This window comes from the organism of the source record quoted next, unplaced genomic scaffold, assembly GCF_019419815.1.
Source record: "Pyrus x bretschneideri cultivar Hongxiangsu unplaced genomic scaffold, Pyrus_bretschneideri_v1 Contig24, whole genome shotgun sequence".
Classification (NCBI taxonomy): domain Eukaryota; kingdom Viridiplantae; phylum Streptophyta; class Magnoliopsida; order Rosales; family Rosaceae; genus Pyrus; species Pyrus x bretschneideri.
The window spans coordinates 3,926,038-3,941,879 of NW_025999546.1; the positions used below are offsets into that span (position 1 = coordinate 3,926,038).

General features: G+C 38.5%; 3 protein-coding genes and 1 pseudogene across 5 annotated transcripts; 2 read left to right on the top strand and 2 right to left on the bottom strand.

Moving 5' to 3' along the window:
• Nucleotides 1–1,305: 1,305 nt before the first annotated feature.
• On the top strand, nucleotides 1,306–4,235 carry LOC103952126. 2 transcript variants are annotated; one of them, XM_048586509.1, is made up of 3 exons: nucleotides 1,306–1,599; nucleotides 2,855–3,228; nucleotides 3,315–4,235. In XM_048586509.1, the coding sequence occupies exons 2-3, from the start codon at nucleotides 2,863–2,865 to the stop codon at nucleotides 3,882–3,884; spliced, it is 936 nt and encodes a 311-aa protein (XP_048442466.1). In that variant the 5' UTR covers nucleotides 1,306–1,599; nucleotides 2,855–2,862; the 3' UTR covers nucleotides 3,885–4,235. The 2 variants fall into 2 exon arrangements, with proteins under 2 accessions (XP_048442466.1, XP_009361927.2); XM_009363652.3 differs by having other exon boundaries at nucleotides 1,308–1,569.
• A 765-nt stretch (nucleotides 4,236–5,000) lies between these two features.
• On the bottom strand, nucleotides 5,001–8,075 carry LOC103952127 (cytochrome c oxidase assembly protein COX11, mitochondrial). 2 transcript variants are annotated; one of them, XM_009363653.3, is made up of 7 exons: nucleotides 7,933–8,075; nucleotides 7,327–7,663; nucleotides 7,179–7,231; nucleotides 6,762–6,834; nucleotides 6,526–6,630; nucleotides 5,415–5,495; nucleotides 5,001–5,338 (listed from the first exon to the last, which is right to left on the bottom strand). In XM_009363653.3, exons 1-7 carry the CDS (start codon nucleotides 8,013–8,015, stop codon nucleotides 5,237–5,239), a joined length of 834 nt encoding a protein of 277 aa, XP_009361928.2. In that variant the 5' UTR covers nucleotides 8,016–8,075; the 3' UTR covers nucleotides 5,001–5,236. The 2 variants fall into 2 exon arrangements, with proteins under 2 accessions (XP_009361928.2, XP_048441959.1); XM_048586002.1 differs by having other exon boundaries at nucleotides 6,526–6,625; nucleotides 6,745–6,834.
• Nucleotides 8,014–12,216, top strand: LOC103952129 (annotated as a pseudogene).
• Nucleotides 12,179–15,022, bottom strand: LOC103952128 (pentatricopeptide repeat-containing protein At1g11290, chloroplastic). The gene has a single exon (XM_009363654.3). The coding sequence runs from the start codon at nucleotides 14,883–14,885 to the stop codon at nucleotides 12,387–12,389; it is 2,499 nt and encodes an 832-aa protein (XP_009361929.2). The 5' UTR covers nucleotides 14,886–15,022; the 3' UTR covers nucleotides 12,179–12,386.
• Nucleotides 15,023–15,842: the final 820 nt, after the last annotated feature.

Below are 15,842 nucleotides of genomic sequence, written 5' to 3' on the forward strand. Positions count from 1 at the left end.
CATATAATATATGCAAAAAAAATACAAAATTTCATTACGAACCAGCGATCGAATCTTCACCTACCATAAAGACTAATTGGTGGCTCTTTACTAAATTAAATGCAAACAATAAAATCACATCAAATAGATATCAAATACAGATTTAGAGAATCGTACTTGGCTTAGAAAGTTCACGTCGGGTCAGTGGTTAAGCTCCACTGAAGGCGGCGGCTGTAGACCTCGCTTGATGAAAATTTCAATAATCGCCAAAATGGCTCAAAATTTACCAAGAGCTACATTACAAATAAGGGAGAAATTTTCATACCTTCAGCGGAGTCTAGAATTGGCCTGAGGACGGCGAAAACCACTGTCAAATTCATGGACCACCGAAGAAATGGTTGCCTCACCGTGCTGTCATCACTACACCAACGAGCAATCAAGACCCAAGGAGATCCTCCTGGGTTCCTGGGCTGTTGTCGATTGGTGGTCGTGGATGGCATCAAGATGGTTGGAAACAACAAGTTTGCCGTCGAGGAGCTCAGAAGCTTAGGACGTTGACTCATCGAAAATGGCAATCAATTGGAGTGAATTTTGGGTGGAAAAGAAAGCTAAGGTGATGCTGAGTTGATCGGGGGTGGTGGATAAGCTCATCGTTGTCGAAAACTGCTACAAACGACGCCTGAAAACTCACCTGGAAGCAGAGTTATAGTCGCAGATGAATTAGGTCAAATAGGTTGACCACAGTTTTTATAACGGAAGGGGTTGACTCCAACTTTGTTGGAGATTTCCATATATAGAATTCTAATTGAGGAAAATGCTCATGCCTTTGCGTGTTTATTTCTCTTTCCTTATAATTTCGATTCTCGAACAGTTTTTTCCCATGTATTCATGCGATTGAGTTTTATCCAAAATTACCAAGAGTGATCCCGAGAGGTCTACAAATTTTTAATGAATACTTATAAAAAATCCAACCTTAACTGAGAAACCAAAAATTTAAAATTAACTAAATTAAAATAAACCCAGGAGAATTGTATAATGAAATCCAAAGGCAGAATTTCACAATTGAAGCAGTCCATGATTAGTAATATAACTCAAAATCAACCAACCATATAGAAGTTTTTTTTGTACTTAATCCAATAATATTCTTTTTTAACTTAAAATTTAAGTTTAGATCTCGTAATTACTAATTCGATACCAATTACGAAGTCACAGCAGCATTCCTCTCTTGGTACATCTGTCTTCAAGTATACGTGGCACTTCATGATAAGTCCGTCCTGCAAATCCACAGACTATTGCGTACGGGAGCGGAAGACCAAATGCGCTTTTCTTTGGCGTTTGGCTTTCGAGAAAGTGTCACCACTCGAGAAAAATTTTCCAACTTTTCTCGAGAAAAAAAAAGAAAAGAAAAGAAAAATTACAAAAACGAAAAACCCTAATTTCCCAAATGAAGTGTGGCAGCGGTCCTCATTCCTCATCCTAACGCCGTCTCTGCATCTCCCGGCGATCAGATGCAGTGGGAATAGGCAATTTGACCGGCGAGAGAGCTCCACCACTTGAAAAGATCGCTACTTCCTCTCTCCATTGACCAGGGTATCTCTCCCTCTCTCGCGCTGTATAAATGTATGTTTGCATGTATGCATACACTATATCACTGTGCGAGTGTATATATAGAATGTTATTCTAATTGCTTGAGCTTGTTAGGTGGTATGGAATTCTTTATATAAACATATGTAATGAAGTTTTGCCTGTGAAAAGATTGAAGTCATCCCCAATCCATATGAATGTGCACTTACTTTTGTTTTCGAGGAATGGAATGAAATTACACTCTTACTTGCTTTAACAATGTAGTTTCTGTAGTTTGAACAATTGTTAGTTTACACTGCACGTAGACGAAACACTGGGGACTTCGTAAAGCAAGAGTGTTTATTTTTTGGGAGGCTTGAAAAATCTGTACTTTACAATTCTTTTGTCTCCTGACCTCCGTTTTCTCTGCGATCTTGAGAAGCATAATACATATGGGATTGGGATTGCTTTTTGACAAAATAGAAAGAATAGAAATCTCTATAAGGGTTGTTTATCCTCGTTTTTCATTTACTTTGTCTATGAATGTATATACTCGTTTTCGGTGCTATGAGATGTTAGCTGAAGTTTACTGTTGCGTATGAGTCCCTGTGACGCTTCCACATTTTTTAATTGGCCCTATCCTTTTTTTCCTGTGACGTCGAGTGAAAGTATCATTACCTCTGAGATAAATCTAATACGAGTATGGATAGGACCTGTAAGTAGTAGTTATCATCATTATATGCTGAGCGTAATTTTATTGTTAGTGTATGATTTCATGTGTCATTAATAAACACACTTTCAGCAGTGGGAGATCATTGGATTAGGAAGCATAGATTTTAAGTAGTTAGAGTTATCCATTCATGGAATTGGTAATCCATACATGGATTTTAAGTAGTTAGAGTTATCAAAGTGTAGAGTCGATTTGTTGAACCTATAACCCTTTGAGTGACCATCATGACCTCTGGCAGATGTATGATTGAATATTGTACATGTTTTGATCTTTTTCTTGTGCATTAAATACATATTAATAGGTTTATATCTTACACTACATTGAAATTCCATTTTCATGTATGCACGTCACGATGGCCAGCTCAGGAGATTATAAAAAGCTGGGTGAAAAACTGCAAGTAGTAGTTGATCTTGAAAACCATTATGCATTGTTTTTCTTTCTTTTCCTATGTTGATACTTGAGTTCCTCAGGATTTCCATCATAATTACTCCCCACCTGCAAGTTTATGTGCACCATATTCTTTCATATAGCACCAAACTAGTTATTGGGTTATTTATTTATTTGTTATCATTTGATTTTCAGAGTTCGAGATGGATCACTATGACCTGCATAGACAGAGAAGGGATTTGAAGCAAAAAGGAAGAAATGCTGGAAGAAATGTTGTATGGTCACATGCAATGGATAAGTGTTTAATTGATTCCCTTGCTATTCAAGCTAGGCATGGAAACAAAATTGACAAGAGCTTTAATGAACATGCTTACACTGCTGCTTGTATTGCTGTGAACTCTCGTTTCAACTTGAATTTAAACAATCAAAAGGTCATTAATCGTCTTAAGACCATAAAGAAGAGGTATAAGGCAATGAAGGATATCCTGAGTCAAGATGGTTTCAGGTGGAATCCCACTACAAAGATGATCGAGTGTGACAATCAAGAACTTTGGAAGAGATACATTGCAGTGAGTCAATTTCTTCTTTATTCTTCCAATTTTCATGCTTCTATTTATAGTTTGCATATTGGTGATATTGTTAATTCCATAAATAGGCACATCCTGATGCAAAAGGGTTTCGAGGCAAGCCAATAGAGATGTATGATGAACTCAAAATTGTTTGTGGAAACTATCAAGTCCCTAGTCGCTGGGCTAAGATGAAGGATGGAGGCCATCCAAGTGAGATGAAGAATTGTGAAGATGATTCTGCCTCATTTCTTTCTCCAAGCTCAGATGACCTAAGTGAGACAGATGGAACTGAGTCATATAGTGAACCAGAAGAAGGGTATAACAAGGTGCCAGATGGTATTCAAGACCCCCCTCTGATCCAGCCACTTAGACAACTTCCGAAACGCCCTCGTGGCTCAGAAGCCCTTCAGGATGCAATGATGGCTGTGGCGTCAAGCATTCGTCGCTTGGCTGATGCAATGGAGCAAAGCAAATACTCAATTGACGCCTCTCAACTACTAGAGGCTGTGATGGAGATTGATGGTTTGGAAGAGGCTAAACAGATGTATGCATTTGAGTATTTGAATGCTGACCCTGTCAAAGCGCGAGCCTTCATGGCATACGATGCTCGGATGAGGAAAATATACTTGTTTAGACAGTTCTGGTGGTGGAAGTAACTCCCAGTTTTAGGGTCCTCTGGGTGTATAGTTCTCAAGCTTACAAGAAGACTTGTGTTTGTCGGGTTACAAATACTAAATCGCCTTTGGTCTGTGTTTCCGGAGGTGTATGTACAGATACTAGATATCCGCAGGTTCAATATCGTATTTGGTTAGCAAGCCAGGATGTAGTCATTTTCACCTTGTTTGCTGCATCTTTTGAAAGTTAAAGATTGCAGTCGCCGTTTATCCGGTGTTTCTTGTAAACCTGAAATCGCCGGTGTTGTTCTTTCAAGTCTTTTTTCCTCATTCAGCTCTGCCGTGAATTTAATGTGTCCTTTGCCCCGATCAAATATGTTTATTTTAATTGCATTTTGTTGATGATTTTATTTGTTTGTTGACGCTAATTTTAGCATTCACGGTGCAAAACATAATTAAGTTGCTGTGGGTGGTGAAGTGAGAGAGAGAAAGAGAGTTGTATCTGTTGTTTAATTTGGTCATTTCTGTGTTTACGTATGTAGCTTTGCTCACCCGTACTTTTTTTTTCATGAGTGAACCGTTGAGATTTCTAAATCTCAATTAGTTGAATCTCGAAGTTCAACTAGCAACTCGAACTAGCAAGTCATTACAGCAAGGAGATGCTTTTATGAGGAAGACGATTCATCTTATGAGGATATAAAAGTAAAAAACCTCCGTATTGTCAATTGGTTTTATGATGAAACCTTAATTTCTTCATATCTCTTCATCAACATTTAAACGATGACAACCCTATATAAGACTTTTTGCTACTTAGAGCTCGTTTGGATATGTTTTTAAAATGATTAAAAGCGCTTTTGGTGAAAATATTATTGGACCCGATTCTTAATAAAAATGCAAGTAAATTTTGAAAAAGCACTTAATGTGCTTCTAGGAATAAGTTCATAACTGGTGCTTCTTATAGAAAGCACTTTTTGGAACCAAAAAACATTTTCTTTAAAAGCGTTTTTAGTCATTTTGAAAACCCATCCAAACGAGCTCTTAATTTTTCACATACAAGCAGTACTTGGGGAGGCGGTAATCGGACTAGAGACCTTGATTGCAGGCGTATGCTGCTGGGCAGATGTATCGACAAACTCATAGGTATACTGAAGAAACAAATGAATGAACAAATAATTCAGTGTATAAACAGTATAACCGATGTAGTTTTATTGTCAAAACCAAGACCTCTTCCTTCACATTTCTTTCATCCATAAATTGAAACCTACTGCAGAAACATGATCTGCAATAAATATGGAAAAGAAAACACCAAATATTCTTCCTCGACGCTTCGAGTCTGGTCATTTCTATAGCTTTATGCAAATCACGTTCGGAATTATTGAAATGGCAGACCGTCTTTATTCCTCTGAGACCTTGAAAAATGTATAGGACAAAATTATGTTATTGATACCGTCCATTCTTGGATCTGTTTCAAACTCGGGGTCGATATAAAAGAACACCTGCAAAAAAGTAACATGTCTTTCAGTACAGCAATTTTGCTTCTAAGCAATTAGTAATTTAAAGCACACTACTTACAGGCATGTCAATCTGCTCCCCCGGCAGAAGCCGCTGCTCCTCGAAGCAAAAGCACTGTATTTTATTGAAGTAAACTGCAGCCTGGGAAAGAAACATTACGTTATCACTAACCAGAGCATAGTTAAGCAATACTTGACAGGAAAAATGAAATGAACAATTATCAGAACCCAAAAATTCTGATGTGAAGTGCATGAAACTCCTAGAAACATGCTTTTAAGCTGTTAGATTAGAAAGGTTGTTTAAAAATGTAGTACTGAAACAATAGGCATGATTTTGGAATCGAGATAAAGTGAACATATGTTTACACTAGACGACTCCTAAATCACATTGTACCAGCATCTTTGCCACAATCTTATACAAACTTATAACCAAGATGATGGGCTGCTAAGATGGGGTTTCTCGGGAATCAAACAAATATGGGTCATATTATTGCAAGCATTAACGACCCCGAAAAGAAATCCTGGAAAAGAGTCAAGAATCACCCTTGACCACATCCCACATTCTTGGAAAACTGTCATAGGAAAACCATCTGGACCAGGGATTTCTCACTAGCCCCTACCAGAATCAAGCGCAACCCAACTAATTTCTTCCTCATGATTTCATAAGCTGTGTCAACGATGGAAACTGGCACAAACCAATGATCCCTTGCCTCGTCATAAGTGCTCTTGATTTCACGAGATGTTTTTCATGACTAGAAATTCTCCACACACAAATATGCTTTCAATTCTATGGCCATATCGACGCATATTAGTTCAAGGCATCTTTCAAATGTTTCATTCGGCTGGCATTGATTTCATACAATGATTCTATTTGTTCCTTCACTGTCCTCATACCACTCCCTATGTCAAGAAATTACATCGATATAATAAACTGTATTTCAAAAGCCATGAAAATGGAAACTTTCACGGCACTGTATAGAGCTATCTCAGGCTCATCCTACAGTGCATTTTGTGTTATCACCTGTCTTGGGTTACAAATTGTTCCATGAGATCTAGATAATCAAGGTTTATTAAAACCCAACGAAATACATTGAGGCACTGTTCATACTAGAGTCAAGAAATGGAATTTAAAGACACGTGAATAAACACAAAGAAACATTATCGGGCAGTACCTTCATAGGGGTAACATTATATGTTGAGACACCAACTATTGGAGTTGAACTTCGGTTTTCAGCGGTATAGAAAGCAAGTGCACTTTCTCCAGGCTTTACCCTTACCTTCCAGAAATAAGGCAAGAATGTTACGGTAAAGCACCAAAATTGTAGAGAGACCCTTTGCTTTGAAAAATATGTGGTTACTAATAATAATGGATGTAGCAAACAAATAAATACATTGTGAAAGGAAAAACCTCTCTTTGTGTAGGAATAAACTTCCATTGCATTCCATCAGCCACATCAGCATTGAACTGCACCACTATCTCCCTACAAGAGGATGTCATATGAGAATATAAACGTTGGTGACTTCATTCAATATAAGTAAAAAATTACACATCTTGGAGAATAACATCATTCAGATTCCGCTGAATCTACTAATTAAACTCTGATTTACAACTCAAGAATAAGAGACAAAGGTTTCCATAATGTTTTCTGAAATCGTGTGAAACTCTTGTGTAATTGGGATAGGGGTAGGGGTAGGACATAGAAAGCATTCATTTATGAATACCATAGGCATGGAAAACATAAAAGTAAAATGAAAATTAAGGATTTGATAATTTCACAACCATAAGAAGAGACAAGCTCTGTCACTTTAGAAGCAGAATGCGGACCTATTTGTGACTGTGCCATCCTTAACATGCCGAGCAATCTTCTGTTCAACACTCTAAAGAAAGCAAAGGTGCAAATCATTGTTAAATCAAACAAATTCGGAATGAAAGAAACCAATATTGCAGCCCGAAAAATCGAACAGAATCAGACCTCACGGCGTTGGATAGTGCCTCCATACCCTGTAGCTTGGCAGAATCTTCTATAAAGAGGAACAGCTGCATAACTGGCTGCCACCATTGCAAAAACCAAACCCGTCAAGTAGTAAAGCATCTTGCGTGATTTTCGTTGCGTGGCAGCCAGAGAAGAATAGGGTCTCTGGATTCTTCTCAACAGAGATTGAGAAGCAAATGGTGAGAGCTGACTACCACGCTTGTTGAACGAGCTTAACTCAAATCGCCGCCACATATTCTTACTATCATGGCTGAAATGCCTCTGATATGCAATAATACTACTACCACCTCCATTGAAATTACAATTGGGTATGCATCTGGATCATCATATCATTTCAACACAAAAAATTAAAACATGATACAAAGCACACATGGCATTCACAAAGTTATATTCTGTAACAGCAATTTTAAGCCGGGAAGTGATTTCCGCACACTTTTTTTCCGGCTTCTGTAAACCCCTGTTTAATCCTTGTCATTTGATTGAATAAGCCAATCGAGGATCAAGAGATAGAAATAAACAGGGGCGTGTAGAAGGAGAAAAATGGCGTTCGGAAATCATGTCCTTTGAAGCAATGGAAATATTTACCTGGACTGGAGAGTGAAAAGGTGTGAGCTTTTGAGGTAAGTTGAGAGGGGAAGAGCTCTCTTACAAACCCCAGACCATGACATGGTTGAAGATAGCGGATTTTACTTGATCTTCAACACTGGGAGCATCTCTGCAACCAACACAGAGAGAGTAAGAAGATGCCTCTGCAAAACCCTAAATGTTGAAATTGGGGTTTTGCTTCAGCTCGCAGCAAAAATGGGAACCACAGGTGAAAAGTTAATTAAAAAGGAAATATTATTTACACGTGTCGGTAAACAAGTGGCTGTTAGAAAGAAAGACAATGGACCATTTAACATCTGATCACTATTACATTCACTTCCGACGCCGCACAACTCTTCCTTGTCCAACTTTCTCTCTGTTTCTCTGTGTCTCTTGTTGCGCCGCCGCCGCCGCCGCCATCCCAGAGCACAGGTCGGCGCAAACTCCACCAACCTCCTCCTCCTCCTCCTCCGTGATATATTTCGTAAGAACTCAAGCCTAATTTAACTTCTCTGTGTCTGTGTGTTAGAGACGAATATGAGCAATCCAGCTCATGATTTTCATGAAGAAGAAGATGACCAGGGGGAGATATTTCTTGATGAAGATGACATAATCCGAGAATCCACTGTTGATGACGAAGGTCCTCACCCTCTCTCTCTCTCTCTCTCTCTCTCTCTCTCTCTCTATATATATATATATATATATTTGTGTAAAGAGTAATATTTGAAATTTTTGTTAATTTCTTGTGGATTGCAGATCTTCCTGATGCAGATGATCAAAGTGTTGGTATGCTTACTTCACTAGAACTGATATCATCTCGGACATTAATAATTCAATGTGTATGAAATGGGTTTTGTTTTGTTTCTCCTCTTTAGTTAATTACATTGATTTGGTATGGTATGTATGTTTTATGGTGGTTTCAGATGAGCCTGATGACGATGATTCCATGCACACGTTCACTGGCCATAACGGTAAGTGTTTCAGTTGCAGTGTTTCTTTTTGCATTTCACCTGCTACAGACATTATGTGTTATTAACAATCAATTAAGTTGAAATAATCAATGGTGACTTGACTACCAAGTACTTGCAAGAGTTATACATTTTTCCAATGATGAAGTGAGTGAAACTCAACCGCGAAAGGTGCAAATAGTTAGCATTAGGCAGAAATGTTTTATGTTTTTGCGTCATTATTAACTTACTATGCTGGAGGAATTTCAGAATCTTATACTGAAGGGGTTTTCTTAAGGTTGTTATAGGCATCACTGAGATAAGATGCAAGGGTTAATGTTTATTTCACTCTCTAGCTGCATTGATTTTGAAACTGTCGATTATTCTGCCCCTCGACGGAGTTCTTGACTGTTGCTTTGTGTGTTAGGGTTAGGAAATGAAATCTATATGACCTGTTATTGTTTATTTTATCTGCACATGGGTTGGTTAGGAAATAAAATCTGTATTAGCTTTGGCTTTAGCTTGATGCTTTGCTGCTTAGTTCGCGCAATTCTATTTCTTGGATTACTTGAAAGTTTAGGGTATCAACTATTTACCTTTCCTTTCTGGGACAGGTGAGCTTTACACAGTTGTCTGCAGCCCAACAGATCCTACTTTGGTTGCAACCGGTGGTGGAGATGACAGAGGGTTTCTTTGGAGAATTGGAGTAGGAGATTATGCTTTTGAGCTCCAAGGTAGGTGTACGAGAGAATATCAGTATATTTTACATGCTCGTGTGCATTTGTCTGAACCCAATTTTATATTAGAAACCTAGCTTAAAAGTACCAAACTATGTACTCACTGGATTTTATTTCCGCTTTGCTAGTTTAACTTCACCTACACTACTCTGCAGGTCATAAGGATTCTGTTTCTAATTTATCATTTAGTACTGATGGGCTGTTGCTTGCATCCGGAAGCTTGGATGGAATTATTCAAATTTGGGATGTAGCAAACGGAGTTCTGAAAAGAACTCTTGAAGGTCCTGGAGGGGGCATTGAGGTAAAACTTTTAGGCTCTATTTCTTACTGTGATTGTACTTACTTTATTAGAAATTTAATATGGACTATGTGATTTCTCAGTGGGTCAGGTGGCATCCTAGGGGGCATCTGGTCCTGGCTGGTTCAGAGGACTGCACAGTCTGGATGTGGAATGCTGACAATGGTTCCTATCTTAATATGTTTTCAGGCCATGGTAGTAACGTGAGTTGTGGTGATTTTACCCCTGATGGTAACTATTCTTCATCTTTGTGCTTCAATCTGTCTGCTTCTCTCACTCCGTAAACTGTTATATCATGAATTTCATCTATTTAAACTGATTCAAAAAGCATTTTGATGTTTTTTTAACTGTCACCATTGGTATATGTTTTCATGTCTTTTGCTGCTTGCTTAAGGTAAAACAATATGCACTGGTTCTGCTGATGCAACTTTGAGAATATGGAATCCAAAAAGTGGTGAAAACATTCATGTCATACAAGGTATCTTTTCAAGTTATTATATAACTTTCCTATGTTGTTCCTCTTACGAGTTAGTTGAAGTTTTGGAGCAAAAATCAGTATAGAAATAGGTAGTATGAAACCTTGAATCCAAATGATCGTGATTATTTAGTTTTCCCCACAATTTTTTGGAGCTACCGGTTGATGTTGCAATGTTCGAAGTTCAATAAGAAGCTACCGGTTTGAAACCGTAATATGACAGAGCAGAGAATCCCCTAAACCAAACAATGATAAGGATGACACTGATGTTTTGTTGCAATACATCCGAGAAGACTGACATTCGATACAAGGTCCAAAATTTTGGCCAATATACACAATATATGGGCAGAAATTTGAGATTTTATGAGGTGTCAATACAGAAACTTGGGCTGAAGCTCTATCTTTTCATCCTTTCACCAAATTTGATTACCCATGATGAATTTCTTTTAATTCTATATTTCCATTTTCATTTAGTTCGTTCAGTTAACTTACCTAAAGTACCTTTTCTATCATGGTGCTGGCATCTATCATTCCTTATGTATCACAAGTTAATTCCTTGCATTTGGGCATGCTAATCCTGAGTTTTGAGCTTCAATGCATACACTGTGCAGACCAAATCTGTCATGCTATATTAATGAGTTGTGCCATTTTATATTGCTAAAAGTTGGTGACATTAACAGGAAGTGAAAGACTGAACTGATGTTGTTTCTGATATCCAGCAGTTTTGTCTATTTGAATTTATCACAGAAACGGTATTTGCTTGCCCTCATATTGGAAATTTTGACTTTTTCTGTCTTTTAGGTCACCCGTACCATACTGCTGGATTAACGTGTTTGGCAATAAGCTCTGATTCAACTCTAGCTTATACTGGTTCTGAAGATGGCTCTATCCATATCGTCAACATAACTACCGGAAAGGTGTGATGTAGTTTTGTTACATTGCGATTGCTTATTGGTTAGTTCCTTGGTTTCGCTCTACTAGTTATCAGGCTTTTAATAGAATTCCTTTTTCACAACAACAGGTTGTTAGTTCCCTATCTTCACATTCCGATTCTGTTGAATGCGTCGGGCTTGCACCAAGGTACATTCAAGCCTTTCAGACATTCAAATTGAACTGTTTTCATTATGAATTTATGAAATCCTGTACAAGGAAACTATATGTATCGTATATATCTTTGCAATTGCAATCAATGTGTTTCTAAATCATGTAGTATACTTTCACTATACTCAAATTTAATTGGGTATGGCAGCTCTCCATGGGCTGCAACTGGAAGTATGGATAAGAAGCTTGTTATCTGGGATTTGCCTTCTTCGTCGGCCCGTGCTACATGTGAACATGAGGTCTGTTGGAGTTTCTTCTTGTACAATATATATACCTACCTATCCAGTTCCAATATTCCGAGTTGTTACCAGTGTGTTTACTTCCAGCCAGTGTTAGTGTCAATTTCAAATTGCTGTCTAATGAAAAAAATCTTACTTGTGGGCAGGATGGAGTGACATGCTTGACATGGCTTGGTCAATCAAATTACCTAGCAACAGGTTGCGGGGATGGAAAGGTTCGAGTCTGGGATAGTCGATCTGGTGATTGTGTTAGAACCTTCAGTGGCCATACCGAAACCATTCAGTCTCTTTCCGTTTCTGCCAACCAAGAGTTTATTGTTTCAGTATCTACCGACGGAACTGCCCGAGTTTTTGAGATTGCAGAATATAAGTGAGCAATATAGCCTACATAGTTTTGTAACAAGTATGGCCTTACAGTTACGCAGTACTTCGTGTTCAAAGAATCTGAGTTGAGATGAATGCCGATACATAGTGTTTTGTGATAACATTTTTAACATTACTGTTTTCCTTATCTATTAATTTTGTTCCCTGAAAGTTCCCCAGGGCTGCAACAGGAGAACTCTTCGGTCCAGACAGGGATGGCAATTTAGCCCGTTAAAACAACAGGACAGTGGCGAGTGCACGACTGCCAAAAATATAAATCGAACAAAGATATAATCACCAATAATCGCCACACGAACATGTTCCATTCTTGAAGTGATGGAAACGGTGCATATCACGCACGATGATCTCCCGTCTAGTTACAAGCGAAATGTACTTGGTTGCGTTATGGCAATCACCGCAAACTCGTAAATTCTTCCGAATGTGTATGGTTGCACCAGGAGTAGTGTTCAAGAGCCCAAACGCAATAGCCAGCTTCTCACTGTGGCTATTGAGCAACTGCTCCTTAACATCAGCTTCCACATCGTGAATTGAATTGGTGTCCGGCACATAACCAGCCGCCTTGATCTCATCTCCCAGAGTGTCCAGAAAAGTATAGATTCTTTTGGATTGAGGATGGCTCGTGCTCCCGGAATAGAAAGTGTGAACCTCGTTCTTCAAATCCACTAAACTGCAGCCTGGGGTTTTCTGGAGCCGCTTCTTCTCCATCATCGTTCGCACTTTGGCCACTTTGTCCCACAACGAAGCTGTTTGATATATGTTAGCAAGCAAAACATGATACCCGCCATCCGCAGGATTTAACTCAAATATCTTATCTGCTGCCTTTTCCCCCAACTCTATATTTTTATGAATTCTGCAAGCCCCCAACATGGCTCCGAAGACAGTAATACCAGGCTCCATAGGCATATTTTGAATAAAATCCCAAGCCTCATTTAGCCGGCCAGCTCGACCAAGGAGATCAACCATGGCCCCGTAGTGATCCATTGCAGGCTCCAAGCCATAATCTTCTTTCATGCTTGCAAAGTATTGTAGACCCTCTTCCACTAAACCCGAATGACTGCAAGCAGAGATCACACATAGGAACGTTATATCATTCGGCTTTATTGTTCCTTTTTTCATTTCATTGAACAGATCCACAGCAGATTTTCCGAGTCCATTTGTTCCATATCCATCAATCATAGCGTTCCATGTTGTCACATGCCGCTCATCCATCATGTCAAAAAGTTTTCTAGCAGTGTGCACAGCTCCACATTTTGCATACATGTCAACAAGAGCAGTCATCACAAAAACGTTTTTGTCAAAACATTTTCTTATTACAAGTCCATGAATCCACTTAGCCTGTCGTGTAACTGATAGCTCTGCGAGAGCAGGGATGACGCTCACCATTGTAAATGAATCTGGTTTTATATTTTGAGAATGCATCTCACAAAAGTGACTTAAAGCCTCGCTGACGCGCCCATTCTGTGCATAACCTAATATCATGGCATTCCATGAGACTGGGGTCTTACCCTGCAACTTGTTAAATATTTTTGCAGCGATGTCAACTCTCTTACACTTCGAATACATGGATATCAAAGAGTTCATGACCGAAACATCAGATCCGAGTTTCATCTGATCCAATAGTTTATGTACGAACATTCCTCGCTCAAGATCTCCCAAATCAGCACAAGCATGCAAAGCTTCCATTATAGTAACATTTGTTGGCTCAAAGCCTTGATCCAACATCTTCTGGAAAACCTCCATTGCCTCCTTGGGGTCCTCATTTTGTACGTACCCGTCTATCATGGAATTCCAAGAAATAACAGTCTTGTGCTTCATCCTATTGAAAATCAACCGAGCAGTCCCCACCGATCCACATTTTGAATACATGTCTACAAGAGCGGTAGAAAGGTTTACATGCCATTCGAAACCAGCTCTTACAACATACGCATGTATTGATTTTCCAATTATCAAAGACCCAAAATCTGCAACAGCAGGCAAAAGGGTGACCAACGTGATCGGATCAGGCTTCTGACCTTCCTCCTGCATCCGTATAACCAACTCCATAGCTATCTTTGCCAACCCATTTTGCGCATAACCAGCAACAATGGTATTCCAAGAAACCAAGTCTCTCTCAGGCATTTTATCAAACATCTTATATGCCTCATCAACCTGCCTACATTTCGCATACAGATTCACAACCGCGGTCATCGCAAACAAATTTGAGGCAAACCCACTACTAATTAGATCACCATGAATCTCTTTTCCCCTCCTAAGATCAGCATTGTCACCACAAACTTTCAACAAATATGTAAAATTATACACAACAGGTTTAACACCATCATACTTCATTCGACAAAAGAACAAAAAGGCGTCACCTAAAGACGAGTTCTTGGCATAGCCTTTGAGCAAAGTGTGGTAAAAGACCTCGAGTTTGTCCTCAACGGTGTTGAAAACCCGAGCGGCCTCATTGGGGCAGCCATAGTTGCAGAACAAGCTGACAAGCTTGGTCTGGAACAAGTGCTCGTTGTAGAGACCGTTCTTGATGATGAGGGGGATGATTTGGTTGAGTTCTTGCACGGAAGTGCAGAGCTCGAGGAGGATGGCTGCAGGGTGCTTGTAGACATGAGAAGGAATGTGGGTTCGTTGGGAAAGGGTGTGAAAGGTTTGTGATTTTGGGGTTGAGACTGGAGGGCGGAGACGAGATGGAGTTGGTGGCGGTGGTGGTGGAAGTGGCGGCGTTATGGTGCTGGTTATGGGGTGTAGAGGTGTGAAAGATAAGAGCTGTGAGCTCATCGTTTTCTGCCTCTCTACGTTTCATGAGACTGTAACGAGTTTATATGTTTTGGATAAGATTAGTGGAAGGTGATAGAGGAAGGCTTGACTCTTATGATTGTTCATCTTCAAAATTCTTTGTGACAAATTGACGAATCTCCGTGTTTACGATCATCGTATTATAAATGGATAAAATAATTAAATTAAAACTAAGATTGTTTGTTTTTAAAGTATTATTAAAATGGGAGAGGGTTCTAAAGTATTACAATAGGAAGAAGAAGTTTCCTGAAACATATGGGTGCAATCAAAGACCTTATAAACTAAAATATTGGACCACAAACTTAAGATAAGGTCATTTAGAAAAACAACTGTAGCAAATAAATAGATGATTGATAATATTTTCATGGGGTTTTTTGAAATGGGTCCAAAGTAATTAAAAATTGGATCTATTTCAAAAGTCAAAAGTAACTAAAAATTGGACCTATTTCAAAAGGTAATCTATAAAATTGGACCTATTTCAAATTTTCCCTATTCTTTTCATTGTATCTGACGATTTTTTTAGGAAACGGATCCATCATGGGATCCTTTGATCATGACTGTTAATCGTACATCGTGCAGTCAGTTTTCATTAAATACTATTTATATTTAATTTTAAATTTTAAATTTTAAATTTAATATTATTTTTGATTGCACGATGTACGATGAACGGTCATGATCACAGGATCCTATGAAAATGATCCGACGAGTATCCTTTTCTTTTTTTTTTTTGTTTATATAATTCGATAACTAAGCATCCCTTATTTTATTGATTTTTTTAAAAGATAATCTTTAAAGTGATTTATAATATAAAAATTCAAATTAGCATGAAATTTCATAAATCGATAAAAAGCATATGAAAGAGTTGAGTTAATTTCTAATTAATATTACAAAGGAAGTTTATGTTTACACCCAAATAATCTCTCTTCGCACCCAGCAGAT